This window comes from Sinohyriopsis cumingii, chromosome 16 (assembly GCF_028554795.1).
Source record: "Sinohyriopsis cumingii isolate HCF-2022 chromosome 16, ASM2855479v2, whole genome shotgun sequence".
NCBI lineage: Eukaryota > Metazoa > Mollusca > Bivalvia > Unionida > Unionidae > Sinohyriopsis > Sinohyriopsis cumingii.
In genome coordinates, this window is record NC_142976.1 from 37,160,221 (window position 1) to 37,176,910 (window position 16,690).

The 16,690-nt window shown below is 36.1% G+C and overlaps 1 protein-coding gene across 3 annotated transcripts in view; it reads left to right on the forward strand.

Annotated features, from left to right (window-relative positions):
- LOC149780218 (uncharacterized) overlaps positions 1–16,690 on the forward strand; it is a 146,412-nt gene that overhangs the window by 94,204 nt on the left and 35,518 nt on the right. For all 3 annotated transcript variants that reach the window (XM_089936978.1, XM_089936980.1, XM_089936979.1), the window contains exons 25-27: positions 6,482–7,756; positions 10,094–10,264; positions 12,942–13,236. In XM_089936978.1, the coding sequence (XP_089793104.1) occupies positions 6,482–7,756; positions 10,094–10,264; positions 12,942–13,236 (1,741 nt within the window). The remainder of the gene's footprint in view (positions 1–6,481; positions 7,757–10,093; positions 10,265–12,941; positions 13,237–16,690) is intronic.

A 16,690-nucleotide genomic window follows, 5' to 3' on the forward strand; every position in this document is an offset into this window, starting at 1 on the left:
CATGACTGCATCTTGGGCTAAGTGACTGATTTATCAGTCAATCAAAATACTTCAAACAAGACAAATTAAGTATGATTAATTAGCAATATTTTAAATGACCTTGTATTGTATACTCACTTTGATTTCAGTACAATGACATGATACAATTAAATTAATGAAATGCAATTTACAGACATAAGTGATAGTTGTCTTTATGAACTGATTAATGATACTTTAATTACTTTAATATGTTGAGGATCAACTTTTATGCGTGATAATGTGTTTGAAGCAAAACAATTAATTAAGGAGTGGTTGGTTTTTAAATTTAAATGCTGGAATGTATGTAGTAATGATCACTTTAAAAGTTGCTGTCAATTGAGCTGATGTTTTACTAAGAGTAAAATGAAATTGCTATAAACAATTTGCAAGAAGGGTAGTAAAGAAGATACAGTGATTGAAAGTGAAAGTGGAGTGGAGGCTGCCACTGAGGCAACTATTTCTCCATTGAGACATAGGCCAGACTTTGTGTAAGTAAAGTGTCAAATGTAATACAACTGAGCCACATGCGTGCGGTGATTGCCCGTGACTTAAATTCACTGACACTGCCAGAAGATGTTTTGCTGTTTACAATGCCCCTGACACACTAGCCACCATGTACAGCAAAGTATATGCATGACACTAGCCAGCATGTACAGCACAGTATATGCATGACACTAGCCAGCATGTTCAGCACAGTATGTGCATGACACTAGCCAGCATGTACAGCACAGTATATGAATGACACTAGCCAGCATGTACAGCACAGTATATGCATGGCACTTAGCCAGCATGTAAAGCACAGTGTATGCATGACACTAGCCAGCACGTGTAACACATTATATGCACGACACTAGCCAGCATGTACAGCACAGTATGTGCATGACGCCAGCCAGCATGTGTAACACAGTATATGCATGACACGAGCCAGCATGTACAGCACAGTATATGCATGACACTAGCCAGCACGTGTAACACATTATATGCACGACACTAGCCAGCATGTACAGCACAGTATGTGCATGACGCCAGCCAGCATGTGTAACACAGTATATGCATGACACGAGCCAGCATGTACAGCACAGTATATGCATGACACTAGCCAGCATGTGTAACACAGTAAATGCATGACACTAGCCAACATGTACAGCACATTATATGCATTACACTAGCCAGCATGTGTAACACAGAATATGAATGACATTAGCCAGCATGTGTAACACAGTATATGCATGACACTAGCCAGCATGTGTAACACATAGTATATGCATGACACGAGCCAGCATGTGCAGCACAGTATATGCATGACACTAGCCAGCATATGTAACACAGTATATGCATGACAGGAACCAGCATGTACAGCACAGTATATGCATTACACTAGCCAGCATGTGTAACACAGTATATGCATGACACAAGCCAGCATGTGCAGCACAGTATATGCATTACACTAGCCAGCAGGTGTAACACAGTATATGCATGACACGAGCCAGCATGTACAGCACAGTATATGCATTACACTAGCCAACATGTGTAACACACTATATGCATGACACAAGCCAGCATGTGCAGCACAGTATATGCATTACGCTAGCCAGCAGGTGTAACACAGTATATGCATGACACGAGCCAGCATGTACAGCACAGTATATGCATTACACTAGCCAGCATGTGTAACACAGTATCTGCATGACACAAGCCAGCATGTGCAGCACAGTATATGCATTACGCTAGCCAGCAGGTCTAACACAGTATATGCATGACACGAGCCAGCATGTACAGCACAGTATATGCATTACACTAGCCAGCATGTGTAACACAGTATATGCATGACATGAGCCAGCATATGTAACACAGTATATGCATGACACTAGCCAGCATGTGTAACACAGTATATGCATGACACGAGCCAGCATGTACAGCACAGTATATGCTTTACACTAGCCAGCATGTGTAAAGTATATGCATGACACTAGCAGCATGTGCAGCACAGTATATGCATGACACTAGCCAGCATGTACAGAAAATCCCTGATGTTAGAGTTGCTGATGCTCCACTAGGATAGGCCGTTTGAAAAATAAATGAGACTGGTTTTGTTTTATAACAAGATAGAACTCTCTTTAATACATCCTAATCACTAGTCCAATATGGCAAACTATTTTCTGATATGGAAAAGCTCTGAAGAATGGTTTTGAACATGGTTCTCAATCATAAGAACAGTGATGAACTTGGTGTTAATTAGAAGAATAGACTCAGGGCAAGAAACTTCGTTTTTTCAGTTGATAAAGTTTTGAAAAAGAAGTTATGGAATGTCTGAATTCCAGTCAAATTCCTTTTCATTTTTGTTGATACAACTACTGATGCTACTTTTTTTTATTGGGGCAAACAACCTTTATATAAGATAATTTGATAATAGAAAACTGCAAAATTGTGCGTTTTGATGAAATTTTTAGTACGTTATTTCTTTTGTATTTCTTTACATTAAAGTGTATATCTTGTCGAATCTAGGTAAGAGACTTAAATTTTGGAAAAACTGAGGTGGAACATGGGGATTTTCTGAAACCACTTGTTCTGGACAAGTGGATGAAAATAAGATTTGATCATCCCTATTATGCTATTTTGATGAGGTAAAACTAAAGTACATGAGTTTGCAATTGCATATTCACATAGTCATTGGCTGTTAGAAGCATGACAGTAAATAAAGTTATAAACAATTTCAATGATCCCAAGTTATTTTGTCATGGATGGGAGTGAACTCCAGTATGGTGTATTTGATCAATATTAAAGTTAAATTATACTATCAGGACATGCATGCTTTAAATGATAGAACTTATCATGACGACAATGTTAAGTCAGTAAGAGCCATCGTTAAAGATACCTTGAATTAAGTTTGGTCACCAAGCCATTTGAGCCATTAATAAACATACCTTGAAAAAGGTCACTAAAACCATTGAGGCATTAGCAAACTTAACCTTGAATTAAGTTTGGTCACTATACCACTTGAGTCATTATTAATGTTCCTTGAATTAAGTTTGGTCACTATACTACTTGAGTCATTATTAATGTTCCTTGAATTAGGTTTGGTCACTAAACCACTTGAGGCAGTAGTTAACATACCTTGAATTAGGTGTGGTCCCTAAACCACTTGAGGCATTATTAATGTTCCTTGAATTATGTTTGGTCACTAATCAACTTGAGGCATTATTAATGTTCCTTGAATTAGGTTTGGTCACTAAACCACTTGAGGCATTATGAGTGTTCCTTGAATTAAGTTTGGTCACTAATCAACTTGAGGCATTATTAATGTTCCTTAAATTAAGTTAGGTTACTAATCCACTTGAGGCATTATTAATGTTCCTTAAATTAAGTTTGGTCACTAATCAACTTGAGGCATTATTAATGTTCCTTGAAATAAGTTTGGTCACTAATCAACTTGAGGCATTATTAATGTTCCTTGAAAAAAGTTTGGTCACTAATCAACTTGAGGCATTATTAATCTTCCTTGAAATAAGTTTGGTCACTAATCAACTTGAGGCATTATTAATCTTCCTTAAATTAAGTTAGGTCACTAATCAACGTGAGGCATTATTAATGTTCCTTGAAATAAGTTTGCTTTAATGTTCCTTGAAATAAGTTTGGTCACTAATCAACTTGAGGCATTATTAATGTTCCTTAAATTAAGTTAGGTCACTAATCCACTTGAGGCATTATTGATGTTCCTTGAAATAAGTTTGGTCACTAATCAACTTGAGGCATTATTAATGTTCCTTAAATTAAGTTAGGTCACTAATCCACTTGAGGCATTATTAATGTTCCTTGAATTAAGTTAGGTCACTAATCAACTTGAGGCATTATTAATGTTCCTTAAATTAAGTTAGGTTACTAATCCACTTGAGGCATTATTAACGTTCCTTGAATTAAGTTTGGTCACTAATCAACTTGAGGCATTATTAATGTTCCTTGAAATAAGTTTGGTCACTAATCAACTTGAGGCATTATTAATGTTCCTTAAATTAAGTTAGGTCACTAATCCACTTGAGGCATTATTAATGTTCCTTGAAATAAGTTTGGTCACTAATCAACTTGAGGCATTATTAATGTTCCTTGAAAAAAGTTTGGTCACTAATCAACTTGAGGCATTATTAATCTTCCTTGAAATAAGTTTGGTCACTAATCAACTTGAGGCATTATTAATCTTCCTTAAATTAAGTTAGGTCACTAATCAACTTGAGGCATTATTAATGTTCCTTGAAATAAGTTTGCTTTAATGTTCCTTGAAATAAGTTTGGTCACTAATCAACTTGAGGCATTATTAATGTTCCTTAAATTAAGTTAGGTCACTAATCCACTTGAGGCATTATTGATGTTCCTTGAAATAAGTTTGGTCACTAATCAACTTGAGGCATTATTAATGTTCCTTAAATTAAGTTAGGTCACTAATCCACTTGAGGCATTATTAATGTTCCTTGAATTAAGTTAGGTCACTAATCAACTTGAGGCATTATTAATGTTCCTTAAATTAAGTTAGGTTACTAATCCACTTGAGGCATTATTAATGTTCCTTGAATTAAGTTTGGTCACTAATCAACTTGAGGCATTATTAATGTTCCTTGAAATAAGTTTGGTCACTAATCAACTTGAGGCATTATTAATGTTCCTTAAATTAAGTTAGGTCACTAATCCACTTGAGGCATTATTAATGTTCCTTGAAATAAGTTTGGTCACTAATCAACTTGAGGCATTATTAATGTTCCTTGAAAAAAGTTTGGTCACTAATCGACTTGTGGCATTATTAATGTTCCTTGAAATAAGTTTGGTCACTAATCAACTTGAGGCATTATTAATGTTCCTTAAATTAAGTTAGGTCACTAATCAACTTGAGGCATTATTAATCTTCCTTAAATTAAGTTAGGTCACTAATCAACTTGAGGCATTATTAATGTTCCTTGAAATAAGTTTGCTTTAATGTTCCTTGAAATAAGTTTGGTCACTAATCAACTTGAGGCATTATTAATGTTCCTTAAATTAAGTTAGGTCACTAATCCACTTGCGGCATTATTGATGTTCCTTGAAATAAGTTTGGTCACTAATCAACTTGAGGCATTATTAATGTTCCTTAAATTAAGTTAGGTCACTAATCCACTTGAGGCATTATTAATGTTCCTTGAATTAAGTTAGGTCACTAATCAACTTGAGGCATTATTAATGTTCCTTAAATTAAGTTAGGTTACTAATCCACTTGAGGCATTATTAACGTTCCTTGAATTAAGTTTGGTCACTAATCAACTTGAGGCATTATTAATGTTCCTTGAAATAAGTTTGGTCACTAATCAACTTGAGGCATTATTAATGTTCCTTAAATTAAGTTTGGTCACTAATTAACTTGAGGCATTATTAATGTTCCTTGAATTAAGTTAGGTCACTAATCAACTTGAGGCATTATTAATGTTCCTTAAATTAAGTTAGGTCACTAATCCACTTGAGGCATTATTGATGTTCCTTGAAATAAGTTTGGTCACTAATCAACTTGAGGCATTATTAATGTTCCTTGAATTAAGTTTGGTCACTAATCAACTTGAGGCATTATTAATGCTCCTTGAAATAAGTTTGGTCACTAATCAACTTGAGGCATTATTAATGTTCCTTGAAATAAGTTTGGTCACTAATCAACTTGAGGCATTATTAATGTTCCTTAAATTAAGTTAGGTCACTAATCAACTTGAGGCATTATTAATGTTCCTTAAATTAAGTTTGGTCACTAATCAAGTTGAGACATTATTAATGTTCCTTAAATTAAGTTTGGTCACTAATCAACTTGAGGCATTATTAATGTTCCTTGAATTAAGTTTCGTCACTAAGCCACATCATGATGAAAATATTCAGTCTGGCATTGTAAGTTTTGTGTTTGCAGTGTTTCCAATATATACTATCAAGTTTTTTTAAAAAAAATTAGTTCAAAGAAGGAAGTAAAATATATCATATAAGGAGATCAATCACAGTTTTCATACCTGATTAAAAAGGCTTTGATGTTTGCTGCATTGAAAGAGTAACAAGGTGGGGAAAAATGTAGTTTTCTGAGAGTTTATATCATTTAATTCCTGTTTCATTCCACTACTGTGCTGTGAGTGTTTATTGCAATACAGTTCAGATAAAATGTGGCAATTCATTGATCATATCAGATGATCTCCAATATCAACATCATAAACTGCACTGCAAAAACTTTTTAAATTTAAATAATTGAAAAGGATCTTTTAGGAAGGAAAGAATGATACACACTTCATTCTTATTATTTTGTAGTCTCAGGTATAGTTGAGAATTTGAAATTACAATAATGCTTGTTGCTTGTTACATATATTCATCCTCAAAACAATATCAGTGCTGATAATAATTATTGTTTAAACCAAATTCATGTGCAGCTGGCATTGTGTATTGAACATCACCCTAAATATACATTTGCTTTTTACAGCACCCATGCCAACAACAGGACTAGAAGAAAAGTCTTCAAAAGACAAAGATGCCAGGATATCAGTTGGTTCAGGATCAATCTCATCTGGTACAAATTTTGGTTTTGGATCTGGGCAATCATTAGGCGGCATATCAGGAACACCAACCATGGTTTCTGACAGCATTGTAAAGACAAAATCAAGTGATCCCAAGTCTGCTACTCCTGTACCAGTCACAACAGACACCAGGAAAGGGGACAGTACCACTGCATCAGCCAAACCAGGCAGTAGTGGAGGAACTGTGTTTGCATTTGGGTCTGCATCTTCCACTGAGGGTGGTTTTGGATTTAATACAGCTTCTGACAGCACTTCTAGCACCAGACCTGGAACTGGGTATAGCAGTTCAAATTTGTTTGGGAAATCATCACAAGCAGATGCTAATACTTTCATAGCCTCAGCTCAGTCTTCAGCCAAAGGAGGAGCCACTACTCAAGGGGCTCAGTCTTCAGGTCAAGGAAAAGCCACTCCTCAAGGAGCTCAGTCTTCTGGTCCAGGAGGAGCCACTACTCAAGGAGTTCAGTCTTTAGGTCAAGGAGGAGCCACTACTCAAGGAGCTAAAACTTCAGTTCAAGGAGTGGCCTCTACTCAAGGAGCTCAATCTTTAGTTCAAGGAGGGGCCTCTACTCAAGGGGTTCAGTCATCAGCTCAAGGAGTGGCCTCATCTCAAGGAATTCAGCCTTCAGCCCAAGGAGGAGTCTCTGTTCAAGGGGCTCTGTCTTCAGGTCATGGAGGAGCCACTACTCAAGGAGCTAAAACTTCAGTTCAAGGAGGGGCCTCTACTCAAGGAGCTCAGTCTTCAGCTCAAGGAGGAGCATCAACCCAAGGAGCTCAGTTTTCAGTTCAAGGAGGAGCATCAACCCAAGGAGCTCAGTTTTCAGCTCAAGGAGGAGCATCAACCCAAGGAGCACAGTCTTCAGCTCAAGGAGGAGCATCAACCCAAGGAGCACAGTCTTCAGCTCAAGGAGGAGCATCAACCCAAGCAGCTCAGTTTTCAGCTCAAGGAGGAGCATCAACTCAAGGAGCCCAATATTCAACTCAAGGAGTGGCCTCTACTCAAGGAGCTCAGGCTTCATCTCAAGGAGGAACCTCAAGTCAAGGAGCCCAATCTTCAACTCAAGGAGTGGCCTCAACAGCTCCCTCATCAGGACCAGGAGTCACCAGGAATCTCTTTGGTCTTTTAACTACTGGTGGAAAAGTACTTGGCCAACCTAGCCCTTCAGCTGCAGTCAGCACACCAGGTGAGGTTCTGATGTTACACTTTATGTTTTTAATTGAGCATACACTATTGGAAAAGTTGTACCTATCAATTGCTTTTCTGCTGGCATTGTCATCATCATTAATGGTTTTAATAAGGTTTGATTTAAAGTTTTAATTTACTAATAACATATTTCTTGAACCAATGGATGACTTCTTTTTATAAGTGATATTTCACTATGCAACTGAGACAGTTGGTGTCAGTGGCACTGCAATAAAAGATTTGCATATAGGATTTGATTAATGTGTCCTCATTTGCTTGTATCTCCTCAGAGCATTGATGAATTCTCTTCATTATTATCCTTGCCCTCACCCCATTAATCGGGGGAATATATCGCTATGTCCGTGTCTGTAAACATGCTCATTCCAGTGCATAACTCTCAAGCCATTCAGAGTATATCTATGAAACTTGGAACACTTGTTAATATAGTGGTCCACATATGCCTTTTTGCTGTTTACATTTCTTCAGTATTTTGTATGTTTTTGTTCTTTATTTATCAATCCATCCATTATGTACACTTTAAGTACCTGTTTTGCCAAAACCATTTAAATCTCATAAACTTAGTTGGCTACTAGTCCAGATTTGCCTTTTTCTATTCACAATTTAATTTAAATATTTTCATCCATTGTCTGTTCATCCATCCATCCATCAATAGATTCTAGAGAACAATTCCAAACCCCAACTGATTTTAAAAATGAAAAGCATTTATAATATTAAAAAAATGCACAGAACATAGTCATTACATTCCTTGATTTATAAAATTTTGAACCTGTTGCCAAGGGGTCCCTAATACTGTTGACTTACTGGCATTTCAAACAGAAGCTTCTGATGTGAACAAGCAGACAGACTGACTGCTCACTGACCTTTTCTTGTTTTTAGAATAGTCCATTGCATTAGAAACTGTGTTGTCTGTATCCAATATTTGTAATTAGATGTTACAAATATTGGATACAGACAACAGTTTTAATAATTGTAAAACAAATTGAACTAATAAAAAGCAGGAACTCTTGTATTTATATGTATAAACAAATATAACTCCAAAATTGAAAATTATGTTGATTATTGTCGCATATGTCCAGTGACATTGTGTTACTTTATGCATCTTGATATTACTGTAGCATCATAATTACTCCATTTTGTATTGAATTTTACTGCAACAGTTTTGGACAATGAATCAGCAAGCATGTAATAATCAAAGATGCATTGGAATATGGCAGAAAGCAACTAATATTCAAAGATGTGTTGGAATGTGTCGGAAAGCATGTAATCAAAGATATATTGGAATGTATTGGAAAGCATATAACATTCAAAAATGTGTTGGAATGTGTTGTTTGGTTCTTGTTAATAGGTTAAGTCATGCATGGCAGTATCATACCTGCCATATTTCTTGATAATGTGGGTGGGGGTTTCAAACTCAAATTGGAGATAAATCAAGGATGTTTTGATCACATGGTGTTCATTATGCATGATGCAAGTAATTGATAAATTAAGTCAGTTTTTAATGTGTGGTTAATAAAGCTGTTTGTCCCTAATACCCCGTTTATTTTACATTTACATTTTAGCAACATGAAAGCCATGTATGTCTTGTTTATTGCTTTATTTTTTATTTATATCCTTGTCATTTTAATTGTATTGTTTGTTTTTATTGCAAGTGACAGAACCAGCCAGATTTAGTACATATATTATTTCTTAATTATTTTTTAAATTTTTTTTTCTGGGTCATTGTTGCGAATTGACCATACATTTTCTTTAAAAATCCCATCAATTACCTCCCCAGCATGCTTACTGTATTGTTGAATACATGCAATATCAGTGGCAGCATCTACATTATATTTGATGCCCTTAGAAATGAACTGTTTTTATGCCTGGTAATATTTTTCTGAACATAAAAGTAATCTCCGGAACTTATTCAAAGTTAAAAGCAGATTGTCTTTAGAAGGAGACATGGACAGCAGTGCAGGAGAGTAAGTCTGCTCTTTGACCCTAATTTTGTCACAGATAGAAAGTTGTATTTAGGAAAATGATGATTTCATTAATGGGTTTTGGAGTTTTAAATGTGTTTTTGGGTGTGATGCACCATTACATGGCAGGTGTACTGCATCTTACTTTTCCATCCATAATAGTGCTGATCCTTGGTCAATATAATTTACTAGGACACAACAGGTATGCAGCATCGTGTTTCCCCCCCAGTTAATAGTGCTGATGCTTGGCTAATGCCATGCCTGCATGGCTAATCCTGATAATGAACATGTTACTTTGACCAGTTTAAATCCTGTATTCTTGAGATTGATAACATATTGTTCTACTCAATATTAAATAGGTACCACAGCTACCACCAGTTCTACTTCCACAACAACCCCATCTGTCACTTCCAGTGAATCTGTGCAGTTTGGTGGCTCAGCTGGTGGAAACACGGCCAGCACCACAGCAGTTGGGTTTGGTACTTTCAGCTTAAGCACTAGCTCTGTGGCTCCTTTATTTGGAAAGCCAGGTACACCTATTTTTAAAAAAAATGCTAACTAGGTTCTTTGATTTAAGTAAAGATTATAATCAGTTTGAGCAATATCATTCATGTAACAATGTGGTTGTAGTATTGGTAATGAAATTAACTTTGCACTATGTGGGTTTTTTGGTGGGTCCCACATCAGTCAAACTGTAGGAACCCAATATTATAAACCTTTTCCCTTTGTCTGTCTTTCCATCCATGTATATGTTTTGTAACCATGATTGCTTAGGAACCATTTGATAAAATATTTTGTCATACATTAATGGCCAGAGCAATGCGAACAGTGACATAATTGAATGTACCTTTTTGTGCCATTTTTGATACAATTACTCACATCAACCCTTTTTCCATCAATTTTGGCTTTCACATTTCTATTAATAAGAATAGTTTAGGAAGTTCTGGTGAAATCCTGATTTATCTGTACCTTTGAAGTGTTTTGTTTCTTATAATTTATTTTGACAGTTTTGGCCCTTGTTGATTGAAATATCTTCACTTTGGAAGTTGCTTCTAATTTGCCTAGTTCAGGAATCGTTCAGTATAACCAAATTTAATTTTGTGTCATATAGAGCAGGCACTTTCACTACAAGATGTTTTACAACATCTAATTGGTCTAAATAAAAATGATGCTGATAAAACCTTGTCCATGGTAATCACCATCTTACAAATACACATATTGAGGGGATTTTTCCATCAAACATTTTTCACCGTATGTAATGAATAAAATTCGTGTTAATGTGACCGCCACTAATGTGAAAAATAACCATCATAATAGCTACCTCTCCTGAACAGATGACCATACCAGTGTATGTGTATGTGTGTGTATATAAAATGTCCAGCAGAACAGTGACCAGCACATACATGAGCAACCAGTCCTGTCAAATATCATTATGTCAACTTCTTGTTTCTTTATGGGACAATCAGCATTGGAGGAACCCACTAAGCTTGTTTGGTCATTATGTTTAAACACTCTGTTGCCACAAAGCATGAAACAAAAGATTATCTTCTGGACTTATTTTTTTAAATACAAAATATATAAGTTAACAATTGCCCCATGGACTGTACTACAGCCATTACATCAGTCCTTCACACATGTGAGTTATTGTGCATTGTGTCAGCACATGATACATGATAATTACATGAAGTCATTGTGCATTGTGTCAGCACATGATACATGATAATTACATGAAGTCATTGTGCATTGTGTCAGCACATGATACATGATAATTACATGAATTCATTGTGCATTGTGTCAGCACATGAAACATGATAATTACATGAAGTCATTGTGCATTGTTGGCACATGATACATGGTAATTACATGAAGTCATTGTGCATTGTGTCAGCACATGATACGTGATAATTACATGTGAGTTATTGTGCATTGTGTCACCACATGATACATGATAATTACATGAAGTCGAAGCCCCAATTAAGGAAAGAGATACTTGCAACAGCTAACTCCATGACTTATTTTGGGGGGCCTGATCAGATAAAACTTCACTATCAGCCTCTACTAAAATGCAGGCAAAGGTGCAGCTTGTTTTTACGGTAGTTGGCCTGCTGTCAATTAAAAACTAATTTTTAAAACAGTAGATTAGAATAAAATTCTGTTAAGTTAATTCTGTAATATAGTTTCCAGGAAGAAAAAATGATTTTTTAGAAATAAGTAGCTAGAGAGGAAATAATGGAAGGATACTTCAGACACTGAAGTGGCATCAAATTTGGAACCAATACTTTCCATTAGATTTCATATATTAGGTATATCAGAATTTTTCTTTTTTGTCACAAATTGTTATATCTGCTTTGAATGTTTCTATGTTAAATTTCACAGATATATAGCAGCCAGTTTCAGGAAAAATATCAGGCAAGATCCATTAGAATTTCAGGATCTCAGATTCTACAATATATGTTGGAAACTTCCTCCTCCTTTGCATTATATTGGTGTTCTTATGAACCTTCCAAATGGCTGTCTTAATGACCATCCTAAAATACTTTAAATACTTTATATGGCTACTGGATCTGGACATATGGTCTTTATATGGTCTTTGCAACATGAGGAATTTACTAAGCATAGTTGCAGTATATTGTTGGTTCTAAATGAATATCATGCTTGTGGCACTATAGTGGGCATCATTAATATCTTGTACTTACAACCACCACTCTTTGTTACATTGACATTAGGTTTTCAAAAACACTTCTTGTAGCATTTAATTTGTTATGACCAACATCATATCTGCACTTATTTGAAAGGGTCAACACAAGTAACATTTGTATTATTGTATGAAAGTTGTCATTGACACACAAGTGTACTTGTTAGGGGTTTTCCTCTTTTCTGCACATTTCACTTCATTGCAGGTTCTTTTTGACTCATTCATTTCTTTTGAGGGAAGTGTTTTGTTATGTAAAAAGTTAACAATTTCTCACATCACATGTGGCTGTAGAGATGAAAAAGCAGTGGTGATATTATTTAGGAAGGCTTGAAAAAATTCAGAAACTGTTTATGTTATGAAAAACTTTTTCATTATTAATTAAGAAAAGATGATAGCAAACTTCAAATTGTTGTCTCCTTTGATTTTAAAGGCCTGCAATTTCTTCATCAGTATTTTTCAAGATCAGAAATGTTTATGTCTATACCCTAAAGAGACTGTGTTCATATTTGCAGTCCTTGCACAAGTAAACACCCAATCATCAACCAATCCTGCATCAGCAAGCATGTCTGTTGAAGATACAGACCAGTCCACCAGTAATACAGCAGTATGTAACAAGACAATATTGACCCTTTTGATGGAAGATGAAAATTCTCAGGCTCTGAAGCAGACTGGGAATGGAGATTCTGGACAGGTGGCCACCACTACCACCACCCAGGGGGCATCAGTCATTGGATTCAAGTTTGGATCAACTTCAGGATTTGGACAACCTGTCTTTGGACAAGCTGCCACTGCAAGTCAAGCCTCCAGGTATGTCAGTACAAAATGTCAGATTAATGGGACAGTAAACATTTATACAAATATAAACTTGCAATAAAGAATGTTTGATATATGCCTTGTCAGGAAAATCAACACACAAGTACAGGAATATTATATACTCTCTCTCTCTCTCCATTCACACTGTATGTCTTTATTCAATCAATACAAACATTCAGAGTCAATATGGGGACAATAATAACAATGTTACTATAATACTTTGTTGGAATGGGTACTCTGAATTTCATGAAACACTGCTTATGACAATGATAATTGCCAATATATGTTAGGCTGATCCCATCATTAAAGTGAATTGTAGGTTGATCCTAGATTTAGTAGAATATGTGCTTGGTATCCCAGCAACAGAGTGCATTCTGGGCTGACTTCAGATTAAGTAGAATCTGTGCTAGTTTGATCCCCCACATCAGAACGTATTTTGGGATGTTCCCAGATTACATAGAATCACCTCTAGGCTGATCCCAGCATAAAGGTAAGTGTATCCAGACTGAACTAATTTGAATATCAAATTGCTATAGTAGGAATCTACAGTGTGACTAGGGCTGATCCCAGCATAAAGGTAAGTGTATCCAGACTGAACTAATTTGACTATCAAAATGCTATAGTAGGAATCTACAGTGTGACTAGGGCTGATCCCGTTCAACAAGACTTGAATATTCTGGGCTGATCTCAGAATTCTCAATATAATGGTGGAAAAGAACTCCAAGTTAAAGCCATTACAGAACATTTATTAAATATGCATGGCATTATTATTAGTACAGAATATGATGAACAGGTATAAAACAGGTCAGATTCAAGTATTGTGATATGCCTCACACTGTACTGTATATAGCATGTAGGTCAAATTCATGTATTAGGATATGGCTCACACTGTACTGTATATAGCATGTCAGTCAAAGTCAAGTATTGGGATATGCCTCACACTGTACTGTATATAGTATGTAGGTTGAAGTCAAGTATTGGGATATGCCTCACACTGTACTGTATATAGCATGTCAGTCAAAGTCAAGTATTGGGATATGCCTCACACGGTACTGTATATAGCATGTTCGTCGAAGTCAAGTATTGGGATATGGCTCACAATGTACTGTATATAGCATGTAGGTCAAAGTCAAGTATTGGGATATGGCTCACTGTACTGTATATAGTATGTAGGTTGAAGTCAAGTATTGGGATATGCCTCACTGTACTGTATATAGCATGTAGGTCAAAGTCAAGTATTGCGATATGCCTCACAATGTACTGTATATAGCATGCAGGTCAAAGTCAAGTATTGGGATATGACTCACAATGTACTGTATATAGCATGTAGGTCGAAGTCAGGTATTGGGATATGGCTCACAATGTACTGTATATAGCATGTCGGTCAAAGTCAAGTATTGGGATATGGCTCACAGTGTACTGTATATAGCATGTAGGTCGCAGTCAAGTATTGGGATATGGCTCACACTGTACTGTATATAGTATATAGGTTGAAGTCACATATTGGGATATGCCTCCCACTGTACTGTATATAGCATGTAGGTTGAAGTCAAGTATTGGGATATGACTCACAATGAACTGTATATAGCATGTCAGTCAAAGTGAAGTATTGGGATATGGCTCACACTGTACTGTATATAGCATGTAGGTCGCAGTCAAGCATTGGGATATGGCTCACACTGCACTGTATGTAGCATGTAGGTCAAAGTCAAGTGTTGGGATATGGCTCACAGTGTACTGTATATAGCATGTAGGTCGAAGTCAAGTATGTGATATGCCTCACTGTACTGTATTAAGTATGCTGGTTGAAGTCAGAGCATAAACACCAGATATGATTGGACATTGAGACTCAAACCAATTGTCAATAAATTTGAAAGCCCAGATAAAAGTGACTAATGACTAATCTATTCTAATCCTTTGCTATGTGTAAGCCGAAGTCTATCTGTACCATTCAAGATTTTAATCTTGTGCATAAAATGGAATTAAATAATTGTAGTTTTAACTATAAATTGAATCCATAAAGATATAAAAGATTTCAGTTTATTTATGTACAGAAAATGCAGAACATTTCAGTTCTTGCAAGTTGAATGCTTTTACCAATACCTGATCAATATATATCTGTATAAAATAGCTTAACATATTTGACAGAACTAGAGATGGAATCCAGCACAAATATGCACACTTTTTAACCTGCTTATACAAAGTACAGGAGAGCTTATGCTGTGACCCTGGCATCATTGGTATGCTTGTCGTAAGGCAGAGTGCATTATAGTGCAATGTATGTCTGTCTGTCCATCTCTTATCCTAATTTTTTGTGCTAAATAATTTGAGGTGTCCACCATTTCTCAAAATGTCAGAGACCAAGGTCATTGACTGAAAGAAGAAATATTGTTGCACACAATAACTTGGGTTCTGCACCTTCTACATTTACCAAACTTTGTAGATGGCTTGCATTGGGGTAAGAAAGAAGCTTATTGGTTTCAACTCTGAAGATTAAGGTTACTGTGACTGAATAAAAGGCAAATGATTATTGAACAATAACATTAGTTCTACATCACATACCAGGGGCCCCAAGTGGTCTAAAGCAATCACCATAACGGATCATTGTCATTTCACCTCTGTCTGTGCGAGTTCGAGTCTCGGTCTCGGCTAGTGTGGGTATGTGAGAAAGCTTGCCATCAGCTTCTCGTGGGTCGGTGGTTCTTTCTGGGGTTTTCCTGGATTCTTCCTCCACCATTTATACTGGCTGCCATGTATATCCTATCTTGTGCTGACAATGGCATTAAATCCTGTAACAACAACAGCATCACATACTTGAACCAAATTGTGGATAATTTGTGCATTGAATAAGGAAGAAGTCTTAATTTGGGAGTGAAGAGTGGGTCAGTGGTCAAGCTCACAGAGCCTGAAAGGAGAAATATAGTTTCCACAGACCTGGACTAAACTTTATGTATAGCTTGCACTTGGATAAGGAAGTAACCTATACATTTTGGGGTCAGTGGTCAAGGTCATTCTTACAGAAAGAAGATAAATGGTTTCTGAAGTATAACATCAGATATTGAAACTTGTATATTTAAAATTAACAATTAGCAATTGATATGTTATATTCAGTGCTTACAAATGTGTTCTGTATAGTCTGAACAATTTTAAAAGAAGTGCTTATATTTAATGGAATGGTTATTAATCATCTCTGTCAAGAATGATTGTTTGTTGATACAGATTGATGTACAGTGATTGTCTGTGGATATAGATCTTGCTATAATTACTGTCAACAATAAATGTTTATAGATACAGATCTTGGTAAAATTACTGTATAATAGATTACAGTGCAACATTTCAAGATGTACTGGCCCCCGAGTGGCCGAGTGGTCTAAAGCACTCTCCATTACAGATCACTGCCATCTCACCTCTGTCTGCATGGGTTTAAGTCTCGGATTCAGCCAATGTG